At 37.5% G+C, this 12,590-nt stretch overlaps 1 protein-coding gene across 6 annotated transcripts in view; it reads left to right on the forward strand.

Annotated features, from left to right (window-relative positions):
* CSMD3 (CUB and Sushi multiple domains 3) overlaps positions 1 to 12,590 on the forward strand; it is a 1,548,521-nt gene that overhangs the window by 741,794 nt on the left and 794,137 nt on the right. For 2 of the 6 annotated variants that reach the window (XM_075582415.1, XM_075582412.1), the window contains one exon: positions 540 to 617. The exons of the other annotated variants lie outside the window; for them this stretch is intronic. In XM_075582415.1, the coding sequence (XP_075438530.1) occupies positions 540 to 617 (78 nt within the window). The remainder of the gene's footprint in view (positions 1 to 539; positions 618 to 12,590) is intronic. 6 annotated transcript variants of the gene reach the window in all.

Consider the following 12,590-nt stretch of genomic DNA (forward strand, 5'->3'; position numbering starts at 1 on the left):
TCTGCATTAACACTACCTAAAATAAACCTTGCTTCATCTGTGTCACATTATAGTATTGTGTTAGGCTTTTTCACATTGTCAAATTGGTCTTCAGAATATCTGTAAGACAGGTTTGACTGCATGAACTGTACACACTGACACTACTTCATGTGAAAGAGGGTAGCTCACCAAAAATGAGTTGATGGATGGCTCACATGAAAGATCAAAAGATCTCCACAGCAGTTAAACTGCCTCAGCAAGCACAGATCCTGTATACTGTAATAGTTGAACTGGAACTGTCAAAGCAAAAGCAGTTGTGGAGACGACCACCCACAGTTGTCTTGACAATACTTGTTGAAAGTGATTTTAGCCCTGTTCATGCACGTACTGTATGCTACTGTACCATTTACCAATGCTTGTGCCCTGACAGCAAAGCCTATAAAAGTAATTTCATTCATTAATGTAAACCTCATGCTGATGACAAACAACATTTATATTCAATGATACAGCGTTTAGACTGTTTTACCTTATACCTGTTCTTTGTTTGTTTTCTTAACTAGTGAAAAAGTCCATAGATTTTAAATCTAGAGGATTTAAATTGTTTCCAGGGAAAGACCTCAGCAGCAAGTTTTCTATCTGTGAGTGTACCCATTTTTGTTACTTTTTCTGGTGCTGCAGTGACCTATGTGCTCTCTGTGTTTTGTTCTTAATATGTGAAATTAATTATATCACTATTTAGATGATCAATTATTTATTAGTCTGCATGTCACAGTATTAACTATGATGAACTGTTGAAACAGTCAAATCAGTCTATCACTGAAAAAGTTAGAATACAGAATTGATGTACTTTTCATATCAGGTAAAATATACAGTAGAAAACATGATGTTTATATTTATATAGACATCAGTTTTTTTGGATTTTAGTAATATTCAGATGTGTAATTTACAATGTGCCTGTCATTTTTTTTTAGATAAAAAAACATTAAATGTAAATTACATATTTAGATGGCATTTTTATAACCCTACCTAGGATTCTTTTTTGAAACCTCCTAAAACGAGTAGGGGGCATTTTGCCCTTTTGGTTTTGGTATAATCATCAATTTGGGAGACAAAACACACATGCACACATAGGTCAGTGTTAAAAAGTGGTTATATATCCAAAAGGACATACAGTATGCTTAGGGTCTAATTTAGATCCAGCTCTGACTTCTGCTATTTGGTGGTTCATTTTAGCTTTACTCCTGTACCCTAGCGTTCTTCTATATTTTTATAACACAGTGGACTAACCTCCTGAACTCATCAGATACAGTAGGTGGTTTATACTGCTTCTGCCACTTCAAGAACTCCCCTCTTGCAGATTTCAGTGTTTAGATGGGATAGAGCTCCATTTTCTGCAAATAGATTACAAGAGTCTTCTTACTTATGGGTAAATACCTCATAAACGGAAACTTTTATAATAATAAGAGTAGGATAACAGACGAACAATTGTGTCAGCCTACTTTGTTCCTTAATTAGTATAAACCAGAGTCATCTGAGGAGAGATCAATAGAAAGGACACAATTTGGCTATTTCTGGGTAATATATATTTTGTATCTATTGTTAATTTAGGTTTCTTGTTTGGTTTAATATATATTGGGGTCTATGTATCCATAAAGTACTGGAGCAGTGAGATATGTTCATCTTAAGGGGGTCATTCTATATACTCAGAATCACCAATTTGGATTATTTTGAGCCGAATACCATCATTGACGTAAATGGGTATTTTCATCCAAAAATGGCCCGAAAGGCCACTTCATAGTATACAGAATGACCCCCTAAACAATTTTTTACTAAACCATACATTTCTATGAATAATAATTCTCACCAGACATAAGAAACGTAACTAATACATTAGTTATACATTTGTCACAGCCATGAACATGAAATGGTGCAATTTGTTAAAGCATACTTTTCTTTGAATTGATTTATTGACCCGGTTGCCTCCTGTCATTATTGTTTCTGAAGGTTTTCCACTACACAGTGGGATCTTATTTGTCTGACCTTTCTGTACTCTTCACATTTCCTGTATTCTATTTCTATTTGCACTTGTTCTTTTTTTTCTCAGTCGTGTCACCTTTCACTGTCTCTCTACTCTATTTCAATACAACTATTTTAATTTGTCAAATTGTATAAACACACCAAACCTAACTCGTTACAAGAGATGGGTTTTAGTCAACATTTATTGCAGCTTTTTCAGTAACCAGCATACAATACTATTTCAATGTGTGACATTTACTGTAGTTATGAAGTGAGGTAAATAGACAAATGAGAATGAAAAGTACTCAAGCAAAAAGAAAACCAGGCAACTAACAAAATATTATAGAAAATCTAAGGACTTTAAAAAACAGTTTAGTGACATTTTCCCATCTCATCATGAATTGTAAAATGTTGCTCGTAATTTGAAAAGTACATATTTTACATTTTGATCTCAAAAACAAATGTTAATAACCACATGAAAAATGTATCCCTGAATGTGCACTGAATGTGTACCCGCTCACTTGGATGAAGATGATATATTGTTGGAGATTAACCTTTGCTAACTGCAGGCTGAAAATGCACAGATATTTATGTTGTTCGCAACTGTGTTGCAAAAGTAAAGCAAAATCTGATTTTTTGGGGAAGAATTACATGTTTATAGGCTAAAAAAATGCATTGTCAAATGTTCTTAATTTGATAATTATATACATAATAATGACCAATGTTTACAAAACCTACATACCTTCATGCTGTACACTACTAATCATATACACTACTAATCAATTCATCTCTATCTAACAAAAGGTGTATATACATATATAAACATATACAGAATATATATATATATATATATAAAAACATATACAGAGTGTGTGTGTGTGTATATATATACATACAGTAGAGGCAACTCTTATTCGAACAAAAACCAGTGGCAAATCCCCAAAAAACCCAGGAAACACCCAGGTACATTCTGAATACATGCCTTAAAATTTCCTTAAACTAGCCCCAGCATTTCTGCATTGATTAATGGCCTATCAGATTAACAGCGGGGGTCCCTGGCAGTCCCATTCAAACTGAATTGGACTGCCAGGGATCCCTGCTGTGTTAATCCTATTAGTCAATGCAGAAATACCTTAAACGTGCCTCAAACTAGCCCAGAACATACCCAGCACATACCCAGCACATACCCAGAATGTAACCCAGCTAGTTTACGGCAAATGTTAGAATAAACATTGCCTCTACTGTATGCAGAGTGCAGAGTCATTTCCCAGAATCCCTTGCTGCAGTGGAAGCACTTGGTGATAATGGTGAAAGGCGGGGTTGCAGACTTGTCTAAGACGTGCAAATGATCATACAGTAATATTTCCATTTGTTATATGCTTTACTGTGGAGGGTTTTTGTCACTTTTTTTTTACCCACCATAACCTTAATATACATACACAGAGTATATATATATATATATATATATATATATATATATATAAAATAAAAAAATAAATAGATGATACCGTTCTGTGGCTAACGAAATGCTTTTATTTGTGCGAGCTTTCGAGATACACTAATCTCTTCTTCCGGCGATATTACAATGAATGAAGCAAGCAAAAGCTATACTATAAACAGTGTCTATTGGAATGTTATCTGTGCTGGTCCTTCCCCCGGTGTGGATGTGTTTTATGGGGGAAGGACCAGCACAGATACTGTAACATTCCAATAGACACTGTTTATAGTATAGCTTTTGCTTGCTTCATTCATTGTAACATCGCCGGAAGAAGAGATCAGTGTATCTCGAAAGCTCGCACAAATAAAAGCATTTCGTTAGCCACAGAACGGTATCATCTATTTATTTTTTGATTATTGAAGTTCGGCTAACACGGTACTGATACCTCTACATATATATATATATATATATATATATAAATATATATATATATATATATATATATATATATATATATATATATAAATATATATATATATATATATATTCAGATTATTAGCACTGGACTCAAGAAAAATGCTGAAAGATTTTCAGGGTATCCCTGAAGATCCCTTTTGGAACCAAAACGTGGGGTAACCATGTATTATGGGTGAATAAGCATCTTTAAGCATTTTTCTTTAGTCCTGTGCTGATAATATGCTACCTAGGTTTTCATTTTTTCTATATCATATTTTGTATCAAGCATGAAAGCTGTCTTATTTGGCACTTTATATGAGAGTGCAACCATTTTCCTGATGATCTGGTGTAAATAAATATATACCATCTGGCAGGCCTTCATCCATCAGTGGATTGAAAAGGGTAGAAGAAGATGATGATGATAATATAAATAAAATGCCTTCCTCTCCCTATATAAACAGTAAAAGGTAGATATTTTTATTGAAATTCTATTATTAAACTTGAAGCCTTTTCTTGCAATTTTACATTGGATGTATTTTCAATATACATTGTATTCTAAGTCTTATTCGGGAAACATTAATAGGTAATGGTTAAGCATTATCCCCTCAAACTTAGCCCTCACAATGAAATGATTTATGATGAGCTTTCACTATGAACATAACATATTTATCTATGATCTCAGCTAGTTTATGACAACCGAGACTGCAACAGAGTTCAATTCTGCTGACACAGGACTTACAAATTAAATAGGCAAAATGTTTGCAGCCTTCGTGGTGGCACTTGATTGTGCTTTTTATGTCAAGAGAAAAGTTGACCCATTCAACCAGTTGTTAAAATATAGCATTATAATTTTAAAAGCTGTGTGAGTACTATGATAAAAATGAAAGTTAAATAATGGTAGTACCCTTATATATTCCAGCAACTCGCAGGTACACAATATGTGTGTTCAGAAGCGCTCCCTAATCGTGCTTGCCTCTTCAAAGTTAATGCAGTGCAGTGTATTTATCGAAGTCTACCGGCAGCAAAGCTTGAATAAAAACACAAACTAGTTTTTTTTTTTTTTTAAGAAAAGGAATCTTATTGAAAATGATGGGGGGGGGGGGTTCTATTTGATACATCTGTTGCAGTTATGTCCCAGTTTTGCATCCGGAGATAATGATAGATTGACCCCAGTGTAAAGCAGTAAAATGAGAGGATAGGCTTGAGGACCACAAGAAATTAGTAAGGGTCCTGTTCTTGACTGATGGAATGTAACTATTGTAGACTAAAATTAAATTAACATCTAACTTCAATGTTATGTTAGCCCTTTTTTGACTGAGGATTAGAGCTACTGTATTTTCAGCTCATTATATTACCATTTGCTTAATGCTGCTACAGTACAGTGTACAGTATGGTGTTTTTAATTATATGACATTTCAAATAGGATATACTAAATGTACTGCCAGCTTTGATAAATTAGTGAAACATACAGTATCAGTGGAACATTAAAAATAATAAAAAATATATATTTCAGAAGACCAAATAAAATATTGAAATGTTTCTGTCAAAATTGCAAATCAAGATTTATTTTCCCAGAACCCTTAAAAGGTGCAGTCTTGTTTAATCACATTTAATATTTGCGATATGGCTGCTTTGTAGCAGTCTCTGTAATGATAATAATGTAGCAGAATCATAAAAAAAAATGTTTTAATACTAATAATGTCTTTTTAAATGTGCTTACCCATCACAGTGGTATACATGTAAGTTGGTGGCATAAGTCCATTCTTACACAGCTTGCAATGTTTGGTTAAGTTGTCTGAGGAAAATTTTAAACCAGTCTATTAACTACATATAGCAAAAAACAAATAATATGCAATACTTAATACTTTGTTACTGAGTAACCGGAAACTCATCTTCTGTTTATAATATAGTATTATTAATTAACAACTGACAGAAAAAGCGGTTTGGTAATTCACAGTTGTAGTGTTTTCACCCAAAAATATACAGTACAGATGCAGCCACGAGTATTCGAACACTTGCCTTGGAAAATCTGGGGCAATCTCCCAGTAATGCTGCAACATATCTGTGACATTTCTGCAGCTAGCCTAAGGCAGCGCGCCAGCACTGCAGACAGGCGGCGCGCTGAGAGGCAATTGACCGCTACCTGCGGTCTGTAGGGAGCGGGAGCTGGAGCAGGAGGGGGGCGTGGTTTGAGCGGAGGGTCCATCCCCCCGTCCCCCCATCCCCCCATCCCCCCATCCCCCCGTCCCCCTGTCCCTTTTTTTCTGTTCACTAGCAGTATTTATCTAGCATCAGCCTATGCAGGTTGTAGTTATAACAGACCTGTATGTGCCAGACAGCTGAATTATTCGTGTTAACAGACTTGTATATACCAATTTAATAGCTGAATTATCCCGCAGCTCCTTCCCTGCTCCCTCATCCCGAGCCGGCCAAAAGTAAAAAAAAAAAAACCCACGACACACACACAGCTTCCCTCCCGCAGCTCCTTCCCTGCTCCCCTCCATACCTCCTCATTGGCTCACACGCGCACCACGTGACACGTCAACGCTTCAGAACACCATCTTCTGGTAGCACTGGCCGGCTGACGCATCACAGCACATAGTGAGCCACGGAGGGAGGAGGCAGCGGGGACAAACAAATTGCAGGTAAGGGGCTGGTGGCACACGCGCACGCCGCCGGACGCAGCGGGACCAAAGCCTAATGGCCCATCGGATTAATACAGCGGGGGTCCCTGCAGTCCCACTCAATCTGAATGGGACTGCAAGAACCCCCGCTGTATTAATCCGATGGGCCATTAGTCTGTCTGCAGAAATGTCACATAAATGTTGCAGCATTACTGGGGTATTGCCCCAGGTTTTCCAAGGCAAGTGTTCGGATACTCGTGGCTACATCTGTATATACTAAAAAACTAAAGTCGTTTTCCAAAACGAAATCTATTCTATGAGTATATAGTTGAATATGTGATGAGTATAAAAATAGTAAAGAAAAAATATGAGGAATCACTGTACTACTTCCCAGGGAGGTGATAGATTCATGCAATAGCCTTCCAACAGAGGCAGAGGCTAATACAGTAAGGGGAATTTAAACATGCGTTGGAAAGACATAAGACTATTCGAAATATGAAGAAAATACCAGCAACAAATAGATTCGGAGTCTTTTATAGCCAATCAGAATATGGGCAGACAATGTTGTTCAAGTGATTCTTATCCACAATTTCATGCTTCAATTAAAACATGAGAAAATAAAAACAATAAACTCGGCTTTATGGCCTCAGGAAAACTGGATAGGATGGCTGAATAATGGGTTCCACTAATATACAGTCAGTCTAATGCAGCAGTGCGCAAACTGGGGGAGCGCGAGGCTGTCTACGGGGGGCGCGGCGTTTACAGAGGCCCCACACACTTCCTGAAGGTACTTAAATTAAGTGCCGGAGAAGCGGAGAAGGCCTCTGTAAACCTCACTTTCCTTGGCTTCGACGGCTTCTTAGATGCGTCGTCATGGCACCACGGTGGCAAATGACACAGCAAGATCATTTGACATCACGTTGCCATGGCAACATGACGTCATGACACTGACGCCGGAGCCGAGGTAAGAGGGGGTGGGGGGGCGCGGAGAGAGGGGAACTGCTGGCAGGGTGGCGCAGGGAAAAAAGTTTGCGCTCCCCTGGTCTAATATTCAGGTAAAACTGTAATAGAAACATTGTAATATAGGCTCTCACTTAATAACATAACAGGAATCCATGTGTTCTCCCTTAAAGAGCATGGCGTTAACTGTAACAGACATTAGTGGTAATGATATGCAAATGAGGCATATACATGTACACAACACTCATTTAAAGCTTACACTGGGACTTAACGTTAGGTTATTATAGTTATACTTAAACTTGGTGTTACTCTTATACAGACATTGATATGCAGCTTTTGCAGTGTCTGGGTGAGTATAATGCTACTGTTGAGAATCATTTAAATGGCTGGGCATTTTTTCTGGGGATTATTTCCATTTCTTCTCTTTGTCCATTTTAGCAAAAGTCCTCATTCGATATCTGGATAGAAGTAACACCAAGACTGACATATCATCATGTTATTGAAAGATAATGTAACATTATGCTACAATACAGTGGCGTTACGCCTGTGCTAATGTTAAATTGGGGAGCATAACTCCTGTTCCTGTTCCAGGCATGTTACATGATGAGCCCTGATTTAGCTGGGCTTTGGGGATCTAGCCCTAGGTATCTTGCTTAATTCAATTTACATAAAGTGATACAATGTAAGATTTAAAACAGTGTATATAGGTTACACTTCATCAAATATATAAGCTTGACAGGTGTGATAAATTATGTCTGCAAAAGCAAACAGAGCAAGTCATGTAGTTTGAGCTATGTTGCAATTTTTGCCTTTTGCAATCACTACAGGTGTTGAGGGGTTTTTATTCAGATCTATTTGTAAGTATTATATTGTTATATTGGGCTTTGTTTTTATTGTTTTGCAGATTTTTACAAGCATCTCAAAATCAAAAAATGTATTTTTTCCCATTCTGTAAAAGAAGTGAATCCTGTCTCTAAGACACAGCATGGATCTTTTATGCCCAGCTGGATAGGGAGGTTGTATGGAAATTAAATAGAGAAAGAAACAGAAAACTGTTGATAGGGAGAAAATGATAGTGAAATATAGTGAGAAACAGCAGTGTAAGCATATCAAGGGAAACACAGCTATATAAAATGAAAAGCTAAATTGCAAACTGCACAACAATACATAAGAAATAAATAGCAGAATACTGCAAATAAAAAGGACAACTTATTCCAGCTTTTGTCTATTACCAAACTACGTTTTCCTGCCTTCTTTTTTATGAAAAAAAAAAAAAGTCTGTTTTTTCTTCAAACACAATATTCGCATTGATTAACATAAATATTCACAGGAAGGAAAAATCGCCCAACGCTTTAATCTCTGAACCGAATGAAAGGGGAGATGAATCAACAGGAGTGACAGACAAACAAAAATAGAGATAGAAATGTCAGTTATGTGATATGTGGAAGTCTTCTCGACATTGACATATGTCATACTGGTTTACCGTTGTCGGCTATAATAGTTTATATCTGTACTAGCAAGTGACAAACAAAATACCATTGCGATCACCTCATGAGAATGTGAACAATGGTTTTATTCTTTCTGTGCAGGGAAAGATGAACAGGTGTAATAATTAACAGACAAAAAAAAAATTGCATGAAGCTCAACAAGCTATAATACACTTATGTATAATAATTATATCAAAGGTGCAATGCTTTTTATTCATTATTTTCCCACATATTTCAATAAAGGAACTTACTCTAGAATGGTCTCTGTTAGACTCTTTACCTTATCTGCAATGAGACTTGAGTGGCGCCAGCAACCTGCAATAGAACAACATGGCGCCAGAGGCCTCTAGCTCAAATTGCAATTTGTCACATCATGTTACATTCCACAGTGGTCAAATCAAAGTTATTTTTTCTTTCTCTCTAAAAATGTGCGACCATTGTAGCCACCATCAGATACTACATTAAGTGCTCCATAAACTATAAATGTCTTATTGTTGGAATGCAGCACATTCCCTTTAATTTCTGCGTATGCTTAGCAATTAAACAGGATTTTATAGACGATTATAGCAGTGCCGGTTTGGATAAAAGGCATAATAAGGAACATCAGAAACATACATTGTGGTCTACTAATAAATAGTTGCAGTGAACCTTTTTTCTGTAAAATTTATGTGCTCACAGACATTTTGGACATGTGTCTCTAAGCATCAATATATTATGTTAGTTTCCACCAATTTTGCTCCCTGTAAGTCAATTACCAAAATTGTTATAGGAGTAGTTACCTAATGTACATATTATAAGGTAATCTATAAAACTATATAACTTGTTGCATTACATTTTCCCATTTTATGTACTTAAAGTCTGATACCTCTATGTCTGATTTTTAGAGAGAGACTAAACTTGTATGTAAGTTCATGAATTTGGAAAATGTAGGAAAAAAGTAAAGATATGAAACATTACCAAACATCCTCAACTGTGCATATATCTTTTATGGAGACCCATATTCAATAAAGAGGGCTACACTTTAGCATACCCTAACTCAGGTGTGCGCCAACTTTTCCCCGTGCGCACCCCTGCCTGATCTCCTCGGTGCCTCGCACCTCCCCCCCCTTGCTCGGCCCTGGCGTCAAATGACGCGCATTGCCATTGTAACGTGATGTGACGTGACCCTGCGGCGTCATTTGATGCCGGGTTACCATGATGACGCGTCGCTGGAAGGGAAGGCAAGTGTGTTATAGAGGCCTCGCATAGTCCCCCGGCATTTAATTTATATGCCTGGGGTGAGAGCGCAGGACCTCTATAACTGCCTTACACACCCCTGCCATAACTCCTATTTAAATTAATGAGAGTTAACACGTCTTCTTTCTAATTCTCCTGGATCTCTCTTTTGTCTTAGACACTGTTGACACCCCCTTCTACTTAACCTTCTCCACTCAAGTGGCCACCACGACTCAGCCTTCTCCTGGCTCAAATCCTACCGTCCCAACTACTCCTTCAGCATTTCTTTTTCTGATGTCTCCTCCTCTTCAATCCCTCTCTCTGTTGTAGTCCCACAAGGTTCTGTGTTTGGCCCTCTGCCCGTCTCACTCTACACCTCTTCTCTTGGTGAACTAATATATTCCTTTGACTTTCAGAATCATCTACTGCATACAGTATGCCGATGACACCCAAATGTATCTCTCCTCCCCTGACCTCTCCCACTCTCTAATGTCCCATGTCTCCAATTATCTCTCAGCAATCTCCTCCTAGATGTCTCACAGTTACCTGAAGTTTAACATGTTTGAAACAGAACTAATATTCTCTCCCTCTTCCACTGCCTCCAATCTCCCTCACTATCAATAACACCACAATTTCATCAACACTTCAAGTCCGCTATCTAGGGATTATCTTTGACTCTGATCTCACCTTCATTTCTCACATTCCGTGCCTCACAAAGTCCTGCTGTCCCCACCATCAAAATTTCTAAACTAAAATCCTAATCCACTCAGCATGTGCCGCCCTGATTACTGCAACCTTCTCTTAGTTGGCATTCTCCTTGTCCACCTACTTCAATTTTAATCCATTCAACTGCTGCTGTCAGACTCATCTACTTCACTCACCACTCCACTTTTGCTGCTCTATTACGCATATACCTACACCGGCTTTTCCCATGACCTCTAGAATTAACTGTAAAACTCTAGGTCTCAATGATGCTGACCCCTATACATATCAGCCCTGATCCCATAAATACATACCTAAATGCCTCCTAAGTTCTGCCCATGACATCCTCCTTTTCTCCTACCTTATTACTCTTCTCACTCACTCCCGCCAGAAAGTTTTCTCCTGTGCCGCCCTAATTCTGGAATTACCTACCACGCACCATCAGTCTCTCTCCCAGCTTTAAGATGTTTAAAAATTCCCTGATTTCACACCTTTTCAAGAAATCCTATTTAGAATCCATTCAAGGAATCCATATCTTTAACATCCACCTCGCCCCCCCCCCCCCAGTAAAACTCCATTGGGACAAGCTGTGATGCTGGACCAGTCTCTCCCCCCCCCACCCCAACCTTAATTGATTCAGCTGTTAGACTGGGCCATATTCTAACCTGACCACACCTAACCCTACAACGAGCAGACACTTTACTGTCTTATTTCAATAATTCCCATCATTCCCTCTAGATTGAAAGCTCTCACGAGAAGGCCCCCCATTACATCTTTGTATCTGTTTGTGCATGTTTGTCCTTTCTTCTATGTAACTGTTTCTGTAATATACATAACTCTGTAACCCATTGTACCGTGCTGCGGAATATGTTGGCGCTTTACATATAAACAATAATAATACTTGCTCAAGCATAGCACCCTTTAGTGAATGTGGGACTTATCAAGCACCTTGATAACAATGTTGAAATATTTTGGTGAATATTGATGAATATGCTAGCAAACTTTGCCAAATGTTTTCAATATTTGCATCAATAAATTGAGAAGTGCTCTTTTTAAAATCTACAAATGAACAAACATCCTTTATTCCAACATTTTGTAAATTCACAGATTTCTTAAAGTACTTGCAAGAACCTTTGTAAAGCTCTGGTGATGTAAAAAAGGGTCATGTCTTACAAAACCCTAAGGCAGAAAATGATTAAACTCCTTTGATTCCTGAGGGTAATAATGCATTGGAAAGGAATGCTTTCAGGCACAAATGGATTATTATACAATATAAACATCCTTCAAATAAAATACAGAAATCATAACATACATAGAGTTTGTGTAAATATTCAGCCTTTAGTAGACATAGTCAGCTACTGTAGTCATGGTTTTGCATCGACGTTTAGGAAATGTGTGCCTAAGAGCTCAAGTATGCTTATTACCATCACATATATAAATAACCCCACAAAGAGGATAGGCACATAATGATTTTTTATATAAACACATGCCATACAAAGTTTATATACTGTATGTTTTCACATGAATAGGTAATTACCCAATACATGAATGGGTTTTTACAAGAATCAAAATTGATCAAGCTGTTACAATACATTGCTCATTTGCCCCTGATTTGTTATATACTGTACCCACTTCATCAAACCTTCTGTGGGCAGTAAAGATGTAGTCAGACCTTTTGTGCTAATATTTCGGATTGATCTCCTTAAACAAAAA

This window comes from Ascaphus truei, chromosome 2 (genome assembly GCF_040206685.1).
Source record: "Ascaphus truei isolate aAscTru1 chromosome 2, aAscTru1.hap1, whole genome shotgun sequence".
NCBI lineage: Eukaryota > Metazoa > Chordata > Amphibia > Anura > Ascaphidae > Ascaphus > Ascaphus truei.